The 12,196-nt window shown below is 37.1% G+C and overlaps 1 protein-coding gene across 2 annotated transcripts in view; it reads left to right on the forward strand.

Moving 5' to 3' along the window:
- Positions 1–408: 408 nt before the first annotated feature.
- Positions 409–12,196, forward strand: part of RNF123 (ring finger protein 123) — a 102,452-nt gene continuing 90,664 nt past the window's right edge. The window contains exons 1-5 of one of the 2 annotated variants that reach the window (XM_026725839.2): positions 409–532; positions 3,198–3,306; positions 5,112–5,196; positions 9,194–9,273; positions 11,107–11,204. In XM_026725839.2, the coding sequence (XP_026581624.2) occupies positions 3,225–3,306; positions 5,112–5,196; positions 9,194–9,273; positions 11,107–11,204 (345 nt within the window). In that variant the 5' untranslated portion in view covers positions 409–532; positions 3,198–3,224. Of the gene's footprint in view, positions 2,076–3,197; positions 3,307–5,111; positions 5,197–9,193; positions 9,274–11,106; positions 11,205–12,196 lie in introns of both variants that reach the window. The other variant, XM_087924115.1, reaches the window with a different exon arrangement.

The raw sequence follows: 12,196 nt of genomic DNA on the forward strand, positions 1-12,196 counted from the left end.
ATAAGTCATCATTGATGTTTCAACTCTGAAAGGGCAGAATATATTGGGGTTTGTGGGTTTTTTTGCTTTTCCTTACAATTCTGATGGAAAATTATGACATTGTGTGCTGCTGTCCGGTGATCGCCCGGATTACTCCAGACCTTAGGCGGGATCCTTTTTTACGTGCTCAGGTAATGCGTCTCGAATGATCGGGCTACCGCAGGGGAGCTGAAAGCCAAGCACTTGGGGGAAGCGAGAGCATCGTCTGCTAGCGAGCTGCAGAGAAGCCTGGGGTTCTCCCCGAGGAGGCAAGGGACAAGGGTCGGACCCGGCCGCGGTTTGTAGGACGCTGCCACGGTACTTGCTCGCGGGAGATCAAGCAGGTTCTCGAGGGCGGCGCTGCCAGTGGAACGAGGGAATCCACCCGCCCAGCCACTGCGGTTGTGCCGCCGCTTGGTGTGTCCCAGCTGGCGCTCCGTAGCAGGGCGGATGTTGTGAGGAACCGCTGCCGGCGGGGCTTGGCGAGGGAGCCAGGCGTGCGGTGGAGGCGGCGGTGAGTAGTGGCAGCGGTGCCCGGCTCTTGGGTGCGGGGGAGCCAACTGCCGGAGGGGCGGCTGCCGTCGACAGGCGGCTCGCGGGCTGCGACTAGGCCCGGATAGCGGGTCAGCTGAGGAGGCAAAGAGCGCCGCGCCTTCTGCCCTGCTCTCCCGCTCGCCTTTAAAGGCGGAGAAGCGAGCCCGGCTGGCCAGCCACGCGCGGGGAAGGCGGTGGGGCGCTTCGGGGGCTCGGTGGCAAGCCAGCCTCGCGGCCGGGAGGCTCCCGGTGAGCAGTCCGAGGCGAGGCTGGTTGCTGCACCGGTCCTGCCCTTGGCGTGAAGCCGGCCGAGGGAGGCCTTTTTCGGGAGAAGAGTTGCAGGCGAAGGCTGTTCCACTTCAGCCGCCTCCTGCTCCTCCTCTCCCCCCAATTCCCAGCCTGGTGGTTGCCTTCCTTCGCTTCCTTCAGTTCCTGGCGTGCGAGCGGCACCCGGGAGACCGACTCTTGTGTGAAAAACGTGTTTCATTTGTGTCACCTTCCCAAAGTAGCGTGGGAAGAACCAAAAAAAAAAAAAGTATCTTGTGGACCGCCCTTCAGGGAAAAACGCTTTTCAGTGGGATCTCGAAGAGTATTAACTTCGTGGGCCCATCGAATTTAGTGGGAAGTCAATCTGCTCAGACCTTGCACCTTAATCCTAAATTGATTTTAAGGCTTGATCTCAAGTAAGCACTGTCTATTTCAATGGGGGCTCCTTACCAATAATAGGTATGGATGAGATTGATCGCCAAACTGGAGGAGTTTGGAGCACAACAAACCTCCCAGTAGCTGAAAGGGCAACTGTGAAATCGGGCAAAAGGTCATGAGCTGTGGCAGGTGTTTCAATGCAAGGCTGATAGCTGATTTTTTTTTCTTGTTTTCCAGTGGAAATCCCAAAATAAACATAACCCTATACTTACAACCTTCCACGTTATTTGGAAACCAAAATTATTGCATTATTATGCTGGTTTGTTGTAATATTTCAAAACTATAGTGTGATTTTGGCTCCCACTTGCATGTGCCAAAAGTTAAATGTAATTTGATTTTACACAGGGAGAGAATTCTCCCCTGGATGTTCAGCTGTTAAGAGAAAACTGATTTAAGTATGGCTTCTTTCCCCTAGTTTACATTTATTTTTGGTAGTAAACATAGTTAAACCAGAAGTTAAGGTTAGGATTAAATTTTGTAAAAATTAATTTATTCACATTATTCAATTTGAGTTGCTATTCATATAACTGCTGATAGGCAGAAATAAGTCTTAACTGAACTTAACAGTGGGAACATCTCAAATAGACACCTAACCTAATGAATTAGTTCATGTTTTGGTCAACTCTCCCTCCCTCCCTCCCTCCCTCCTTCTCTCTGTCTCTCTCTCCCATAGGAAGGAGGCAAGGGCAAACCACTTCAAAAAAACTTTGCAAAAAAATAATAATTAAAGTCATTCAAAACTGAGTCAAAGGCTCACGTTTCCAACAGCCAGGATAGGTTTAGTAGAAATCTTTAGTATTTGTGAATATACTGTGCAGGTAAACATGATCTATAATAAAAAAAATATTCTGCCTTGTATTGTAGTTCAAAGCAGCACTGCAATCTTAGCCTAGTTTTTTACATTATGCGTCAATCAGCATGTGGATATATATTAACTGTTGCCAAAGTTACTTTTTGTGCTGTGTTGTGAAGGCAATATTGAATTACTGTATATGCTTATGCGTGTTACTAAATGAGGATAAAAGTTAGTTGTTTTTGTTGTTGTGTAAGTTTAAATAAAGACGATGATGGTCTCAATGAGGTGTATTTGGAACTTGAAATGTCCTTGCTTCATATTGTGAGACAGTGTTGTTAGGATGTTGTATGAGGACTTCACATCCATAAACATTTGTGAGGCAAATGTTCTTGAAATTTATTGTTATATGTTTGTACTGAGAATGGATCTAGATATATAACAAATACAACTCTGGGGATAATCTAATGCTTGCATGTTCTATGAAAAGCATTACATAATGAAGAATAATGAACATCTATTAAAGCAAGTTTCCATAAAAAGCATAAGTCACATTTTTCTCTTGGTGGCTGTTTGGTTACTTATCAACTTTTTGTACTTACTTAAATATTATATATATTGTACATTCTTCTCATTTTTTTCTTGAATATGCTTTTTTCCTGTTTTTTATTCTCATCATTTTAATAGGTTTAATTTAAATCAGTTTTCTTGTATAGTATTTGCTACTATATGTTTAAATGTTAATTTTTGTTGTTTTACTAGGTCTGCTAGCAACTTTTTCATTTTTACTAATCTGTTCTATTTGTATTAAATGAAATAACTTAAAAGTTATGAGTTTATTTTTCCACCCTAGCTACCAATTCTTCTTTAGTATTAATTCTATTTAAGTCTAGATGCTCCAAAAATGTTTTAAAAATATTACTTGTTTTTCTTTACATTTTTATAGCAAATTTTTAGAAATGGATTTTCATGTGTCTTTTGCATGCCAGAAAGTTTTATCTGAAAAATGACACTGAAAATAAAATGCAAAAATATACTTTCATTTATGTTATTCTCAGGAGTTTTGTTAGGATCATTAAAATCTTTGATAGCAGTTTTCCTACAAATGTTACAAATTTCTAATTTATTTCATGTTTTATCTTCAAAGATAGTGACATTAATACTGTCCTAAACTATGACATCAAGAAGTTCTGGCACAGCATTTCCTCGGAAGAATTACAGGTTAAGCACTGAGTCTGAAAAGTCAAAAGTTGCAGGTAGGAGCAATATTGTAGATTCTGGGGAGAAGTTACTTACCTTGTAGGTTTCTTTTGGTTCTAAGTCAATTATATAAAGGTCAAATACAAAGATACATATTTTATTTGAGATTGATTTGGAAGATCAGCTAAAATTATAAATCTTTAGTAGGAAAAAAACATCCCAGCTTGGAAAAAAGGTAATCAGATACAAAAAAGACATTTATTTTTTAACTCGTCATTAAGAAGAGGAAGTTTCAGAAAGCATATTGATTCATATAGCTTGCTTTCCAAATTGTGTAAATACAGTCTCATTAGTTGAATATTAAATATAATGGCACATACTTGGTTGTGACCTATAAAGCTTACATGGCATGGGGCCAAGCTACCTACAGAACTGTTTTTGTCCCATTATATCAACCTGTTCCGCCCTAAGGTAAGGAAGATATGTTGCAGACCCCATCAGTTAAAGAATTCCAATTGGCAGAGTCTAGGAAGAGCGCCTTCTCTTCCCTTGCCCCGGTCCTTTGGAATCTCCCCTCCCCCAGAAGTGAAACAGGCCCCCGCTCTCCTGTCCTTCAGCAAAGGAGTTAAAATAGACTCTGCAGTCTCTTGTGGGGAGCTCAAAGGAGCATGCAGCCATGGCATTGGTTGGTGCTCTGAGAGCCCTCCCTTTGCCTTTTTAACTTAATTTGTAACAGATTTAATCATTGCCTCTTTTTAATTGTAAACTTTCTAAATTTTTACTTTTTATATACTGTTTTTACATTTTAACATGTTGTTATACACTACCTAGAAGTACAATAACCATGTTTTCCCCAAAATAAGACCAAGTCTTATATTAATTTTTGCTCCAAAAAAATGCATTAGAGCTTATTTTCTGGTTAGGCCTTATTTTCGGGGTGGGATCTGACTGGTATAACTACCAATTCTGTTGCTCTGCGTCGTGTGCGCATGCGCGAGTCGCGCGAGTGCAATTTACAACCTGCTGAGCTGCCTGGACAGCCGAGCGGCGCTGTGTGCAGGTGCGCAGCAGTTGGAAAAGCCCTTTCTTCCTGCTTTTTCAACCGTAGCTGTGCCGTGCAAAGCAGCTGTGGTTGAAAAAGCAGGAAATAAAGGACAGGTGAGAGCCCGGGAGGGCGGGTGGGCCAAAACAGCAGCAGACACGAACCGGTTCTGTGTCTGCTGCTCCTCAGAGCTACCGGTTCTGTAGAGCCGGACAGAACCGGTAGAATCCCACCCCTGCTTATTTTCAGGGAAATACAGTAACTAAATGTGTCCATCTGGTTTAGGATCTTAAACTGGGGCTTATTTTTGGGGTAAGACTGAAATTATGAGTATCCTGAAAAATCATGCTAGGTAGCTTACTTTCCAGTTGGGTCTTCTTTTCAGAGAAAACAGGGAAGATGTTACCGAGGATAATGGGTGGTTCAAAAATGTGAAAAATTAATCAATAAATTCTTTATCAAAAAGCATTCATAAAAGCTGTTTTCAATTTGGAGGAAAATATGCTTCTTAATTCTTCATTCACATAAATACGGAAGACCCTGTAGTTTTAATTAAGCGAGCCTTTACTTAGTTTTAGAGATTTATGAGCAAGGCTTATTGAATGGATGTGAGATTATTTGATGCAGAGATAGAGTTAGGCAGATCATTCTGCTCTATCCTGATTTGTCTGAAATTGGAAGTTATGCAGGAATACTATATTATACTCTTTTAAATTATAAAGAAGAGATAAATTCAACTAGAAAGCATATGACATCTTTGAAAGTAACGTTTACTATTTTTGAGGTATTATCTGACTTGGGTTTTGCTACTTGTCATAGGAATAGTGAACAGCAAGCTCCTGAATGAATATCTTCATCGTATTTTTCCCAGTGCTGATGGAACTCAACCTTCTGCTGCATGCAGGTAGTAGCTTCTTAATTTACTAAATACCAAGCAAATCATACTATTTGGTTCTGACTGATTAGTAAACCTTTAGCAGGAAGAGTTCAGTGCCGACATTATATAAAACAGGGTCTATAATCTGTTTTATATATTATATACAAGTATTTTTGTTATAAAATTTGTGTAGGACTTCCTCCTCATTTTGAAAAGGTGTGTGAGAGGCAACAAAATCCTCTTAGTTTCTACAGTATCCTAATATATGTGTAAATTTGGTTGTGTGTTATTTAAATATTGCCAATAATGCTTTAAATTATGTATCTTTTAATATCTGTGCAACACTCAGAAAATTGTGTGTGCTTTATAAATGTTAAATAGTAACTGCAAATATTTATAGTTCTTGAGACTTGTAATAACATTTGTAATATGATGTGAAATTAATTAGTTTCAGATTTTTCAGTATGACCATTCCAACTAAGTTCATCCACGTGGCTGCTGGTTGTCTCTTCTCTTTTATTCTACCTGTTCCCAGCATTTGAGCTAAGCCTTCATAATGTGTCCAAAATAGAATAATTTGAGCCTTGTCATTTGGGCCTTGAGTAAGAACGCTGGATTTATTTCTTTGATAAGCCATTGGCTTGTTTTCTTGGCTGTCTCTGTATTCTCAGGAGCCTTCTCCAACACCAACGTTCAAAAATAACAATACTTTTCCTATTTTGCTTCATTAGAGTCCATCTTTGAATTATTACAGGGTTACATGTATTGTAGGCATAGACAAATCACAGCATCTGAATATATTTTTCAAGATTTCATGGCTGCTTTACCAAGTGCTGCTCTGCTGCATATTTCTTGTCTGCTTGTTCTCTACTGTTGATGGTTGATCCTAGAAACATTCTCTCATTTCATTATGAGCATTGTCAGTTCTAAGGTTGGTTGGTTAGTTGGTTGTTGTATCTGTTATTAGTTTGGCGATCTTTATAATTAATCTTCATTCCGTTTTTTCATTCAGCTCCTTTTATTACTAAAGTTTGCATATTCTTTGCATTTTCAATTTTCAGATAGTGTCATGAGCGTAGTGTGTATTGTTATTGTTTCATCCTTCAATTATAAAGCTATCAATCTTCTTCCCCTTAATACATTTTCACCATATGGCCCTGTTTCATTCCATTACCAACCTGGAGCCAGTTTGTTGAATATGTTCTGTCTGTACTATGGTTTCTTGATCTATATATAGATTTTTTATGAAGCCAATAAGATGTTCATAAGGCCTTAAGAAAAGCTTTTTCATTTCATATTTTATATGTTAAATTCAAATATAATTACATGAAAATGCCTTTATTTTTGTCCCTAGATAGTACATGCAAGTTCAGCACAGTACTAATGCTGCTAGAGTTTCATATAGGACAAATGCACGTTGTACTTTTTTATTTAAAGATCTGTTAGGGTCAAATTATACTTAGCAACTGAACTCACAACTGAGTTGCTAGTGTTGTTAAAAATAGCTTTCATCCCGTTTTACTTTTGATCAGGGGAGGTTATCAGGAAGAAGACTGGAGTGGTTTCTTGTTGCTTTGCTGCAGCTTTCCCAGACTGTTTATTCTTTAAGTATTCCATTTCTATATTTTTTATTTTGAGTTAAAAAAATTTCTGTGTCAGGTTTCTTTGATCAGTTTATTAAGGTCATAGACATAGAGATAATTTGGATAGAAACAAAGGTGCTTTTTGGAAGCATATTTCCCACTATTTTGAAACTGAAGCTGTATAAAACTTTCAATATTATTTAATAGACTTATGGTAATTTATTTTTTAAAAATCACTTCCAACCCATTGAGATGCTTATTTCTTCAATCCCCTGTGATATGAACCTATCAGTTGCTATCATTCTAGAAATATTCTGGCAAACATTTTTTTCCTCTGGAATGCAAATATTTATTAGAGAGATGTGGCACATTATGTAATTCATGGATTTCATTTAGCTCGTTAGATCACAGTTAAATGGGCTTCATTTGTGTCAGTTCAGTGGGAAGTTGGAAATCATTTTGCCATTGCCATATTGAATATGTACAAACATTTTACAAAATTCAGAATTGAAGAGAAGTATTGCCAAATCATTAGTTTAGGAGGTAATTGCTTTCTTTTGGAACATCTCTTCTATCAGTGAACGATGCAACATTTGCTATTCCATTATGCAATGTCAAAATAATAGCATAGGGTCTATTAACATCAATTTTTATAGGAACATTTTAGAATTTCAATAGATTACATTTGTATAATATAACAAATATTATGCACCATTTACATTTTATAGACAATTATACAATTTAAATAAACCTACATGGAAATTTTGTATTTGGAAAAAGGTAAGTATACCCCTACATTTCTCACTTCCTCAAATATCTAAACTTAGAATCCAGTGCAAATTATTAGAACATCATTAGAGAGGATCTGGGAGGAACTTGTCTTATTGAAATCTCTGACATTTAATTTGATTTGTTCTTTGTTGTTGAAATGTGTGGTATTATCCCTAGATAGAAAGCTTTCTGAGACCGCAAGGAAGATGATTATAGATGTCTATGAGCTTGGAAAGGGATTTAAAAAGATCACCAAATAACTGGCCGTCAATCATTCCATTGTCCAGAAGACCAATTGGGGAAGATTTGCAACACTTGCCTGCTTGTCTAGACCAGGCTGTCCCTGGAAGTTCAGCCTGAGAGCAGAACACATGATACTGAAAGAAGTATCTTCGAACGCCAAGATGTCATTATGTGATGTACAATTAGTGCTTGCTGCTATTGATATCAAAGTGTACGAATCTACCATGAGGAAGAAGCTGCACAGATTAGATCTATATGCAAATGTGTGCCGGGAGAAAACATTTGCTGCCCAGAAAGAACTTCAGGGCAAGACTAAAGTTTGCTTACAGTATAAACACCTAGGCAAAAACCACTATTTTTGGGACAGTGTGTTCTGGACAGTAGAGGCAAAGATAGAGTTATTTGGTCAAAATACCAGAAGACATGTTTGGTCAAAATCGTACATAGCATTTCACAGAAGATCTGAATAACAGTTATAAAGCATGGTTGTAGAAATGTTACGGTTTGGGGCTGTTCTGCTGCATCATAGTCTGGGCAGCTTACTAAATTCTTCATTGTGCAAGAAGGTGTTTAGGATAATGTGAGATTATTTGCTAGAGGATTGAAGATGAACTGAAAGTGGACCTTTGAATGTGACGATGGCCCTAAGTATTCCAGTAAACCTACCAAGGAAATTAAGAGTTCTGGAATTGCCAAGTCAAAGCCTGGATCAAAATCCTATCCAGATGCTGTGGAATGATTTGAAAAGGGCCGTACATGCAAAAACTCCCCCAAAACATCCTCAGCTAGAAAAATTCTGCATGGAGGAGTGGGAAAAAAATGCTTCCCAGTCAGCGTCAGGTTGTTTCTATCATAGGGAGCAATAGCAGATATTAGAGCAAAGAATGTCCTTACTTTATGTATTGAAGGAAATGGCATATCTCATTTAATTTTTTGTTGAATAATCAATGTTCAATCTTTATATTTTGTTCAATTACATTTTCTTTATATACTGTTTGAAAAAAATATTTATATGACCACATATCTTAAAAAAGAAGGGAATAAAAACTTCATACAAGACGAATTTACTTTTTTACATGACTGTAGCTTTATTAAATTGCTACTTAGCCAAGGATAATGTTGAAATAATTTAGGAAATCTGATCTATAATTTATACAAATCTCTTCAGAGGAAACTCATTTTTTCTTCTGTTCGGTCATGTCCCTGCAATTTTGTTGCCAACGTTTTTCAGAAGTAATTTGCTATTTCCTCCTTTCTCCTGTCTCCAGAAAGTGACTGGCCCAAGATCAACCACATGGCTTTCCTGCTTGAGGCTGACTAGAATTCATAGTCTCCTGGTTTCTAGCTTAATGCTTTAGCCACCACACCAAACTGGCTCTCACAGAAAATCATACAGAGCCCCTAAAAATAGTTCTTCTTATTCCTAGGAAACATCTATCATTTCAAAATCTACAAGAACATATAGAGCAGTTACTAACAGAAAATGCCAGCTCAGAAGATGGTCAAGGTAGGTATCTGTTTGGTTACTATGTTAAAGTAACAGAGTAGCATTTTAGGAAAAATGAACCTTACCTTTTTTTGATCCTGTATGGTAGCCTTTCTCAAAATATGGGTCACAAGAATTAGCTGGATGTCTCACTAGTTAGTACAAAATATGCTGAATGCAAAGCAGCAGGGAAATTTCAGATAATCTGTAGTAAACTGGAGTACTGGTATTCTTCCTTTTCAACATGCTATGTTTCCCTTGAAGAGGAAAGCAGACCGCTTCTGTGCAAAGTTGATCATCTGACTTGATCTTCACTCAGCAGGGAATAAGAGGCTATAAAGCTCATGAGGAGGACCCTGAAAGAGTGTAGAAAGGGTTTTTTACATGCAATAAACACTAATAGAATTCTTAGTGCTCCCTGAGCTTGGTTGCTTGCTTGCAGACATTTATCACCCAACTAGGTAACTTCATCAGAGCCCTGTTTAACATACAACATCCGCAAGCAAACAACCCAGCTTAGAGAGCAGTGAGAAGTCCGCAGTTCAATATGGATTGCAATAAGGCTGCAAGAGAAAAAGGAGATAGGTTATGACTGTTATCTTGTATGGTGGGCTGGGAAAAAATTTACACCATCCATAGTTATGCAAACTACAATGTTTTAAGAACATCTTAAGAGATACTAATTTCATGGAAGAAAACCGCCTTGATGAATAAGAGTGGCTGTCTTATAAAACCCAGATTTCAGGAATTATGCAAAAGTAAGTCCCCAGAGTTACATGGTTTAATTTATATTTGGGGGATTGGGTTTTTCCCTTATTCCCATTAAAATGCTTTCATTTTATCATTGCTTTAGTAGTTGATATGTAGGACAAAATAACAATGATTAAAAGAGGCGCTATTTTTCTTGCCCAGTCCCAATAAAATTGTTAGCACACATTTATTTATCATGTATTATAAAGTTTGAGAACTCCTGATACACGGAGAACTGATACATAGCGATCTACAATATGGCTGTGAATCATTTTAACACTTGTGTGTTCAATGAGAAACAGAGGCTGTTGGCTTTGAACTGAATAAATACATTTGAAGCAGCATATGCCCAAGATTTCCTTTAGTAGATTTGTATTTAAATCAAAGATATTTGTAGTATTGGAAATGTTAAATTGTTCTGCATAGGTTTTTTTTTCATAGACTGTAAAGACTTCCTTTTAAACATTTATAAAAATAAACATTGCATAAAACAGTTTTACAATTTTATAATAAGCATTTTTAGTATTTTATAAATATCAACATTTATAATTTTCTTTGGGTTTGCTAAATGATTCCAGTAATTAAAGTCTGGAGATTTAGATATTATCTAAGTAATTTTGTAATGAGTGGAAAACTGAGTTCAGCTTTGAGAGAACCACCATCAGGCAGTGGCAATCGTACTGAGTGCTAGCAGTAAGCCTTATAAGGCACGTTTGTGTACTCTGATGGTTCTGATTTTAGCCTATCCCTCTTTTGGAGTTTATGAAACATGGTAATAAATGTCAACTAAAGACTAAAGAAACGATCTTTAGAAATACTCTCAGATTCACCAGGTGACAAGTATAATCATAGTTGCAATGTTCCTTGTCTCTTTGCAAATAAATAGGTTGAACATTGTGCATTCTTTTTTGAGTAATGCAAAACTTTCACTGGTAGATTTATTGTTATTTCTATTAAAATACATGTTAAAATATAGTTATTAACTATATCACTTCCTTTCTAAAATTTATTTCTGCTAGAAAATTGCATACATATTGCTTGGTCATTGGATTTCTTCTTGATTTCCACCCTTTTCTCATTGTACTTCCTGCAATTTTGTTTTAGACCAAACAGTAGATGGCAGACTCGGCCCTTTAACAGTAGTGTTGGATCATACTAGTGGCTTTGAAGGGCTCCTGCTCGTTGATGATGATCTGCTTGGAGTGAGTGTGAAATATTTAATTTGATAATGATATTCGCTGTAGACGTAGAAAAAAACCTTCCCTTTTTCCTTTCATAGGTGAACTATTTGTCAGCATTGATATGGAGTAACATTAATTTGAGATCCCATGTAGCAAAAAACCTATAACTGTAGATTTCTATTCCAATTTAAAACAAAGAGTCTTGTTTCTTTTTTGGTCTGTGTTAGTGTTAAAATCTCACAGTCATAAAGTTTTGTCTGCTGCATATGTAATCAAGTGGTGTGATATTCTTATGGGTTGGGTACATAAATTAGCAGAGGTAAGCTGTCAACCACTGATCGAAAAGCCTAATACATTTGGCAGGCAAAAAGCACAAGACAGCTGAGATAAATGGATATAATCCAATTGCTTCCAGTATTTTTCTTCTGGAAAATGTTCCGTATCTGCCTTCTGTTTTATGGTATTCTCTGTTATTCCTTTACTAAAATACTTACTTTGCATGTTGCTTTTCCATTTCCTTTGCATAGTTATAATAATAAAAATAAGCTATTACGTATTAATTCTTTAACTTTTAAAAATATATTCATTTTAAATTTAGATAATCCTAAAGTCATGATTGACAAGTTCAAAGGCATGACAATTAAATACAGCTCTTTTCCGTTGGTAAAATATTTGGTGGTGAAATTGGGCATATCCTGTTCAATTGTATATTGCAGGGGTCGCCAACCTTTTGGACCTCAGGGACCACCAAACTCATAATTTTAGATCCCAGGGACCACTAACCGGTTCTGTGGGTAGCATATTTAATAAGTAAAGAAATTTATTTAGTTGATTATTATTATTAATTAGATTTGTTAAGTCCACAACACTCCAAAAAGACAGTTTTCAAAATATCGAATACATAATTAAAACAATCAAAAACATAACAAACATAATTGCCTGGACAAAAGAATAATAATAATGATAAAACAATGCAACAGGGACTCCATTAACACACTGACCTCAAACAGGCC

The sequence above is a fragment of the Pseudonaja textilis genome, chromosome 2, assembly GCF_049901715.1.
Source record: "Pseudonaja textilis isolate UNSWEBS1 chromosome 2, rPseTex1.2, whole genome shotgun sequence".
Taxonomy (NCBI): domain Eukaryota; kingdom Metazoa; phylum Chordata; class Lepidosauria; order Squamata; family Elapidae; genus Pseudonaja; species Pseudonaja textilis.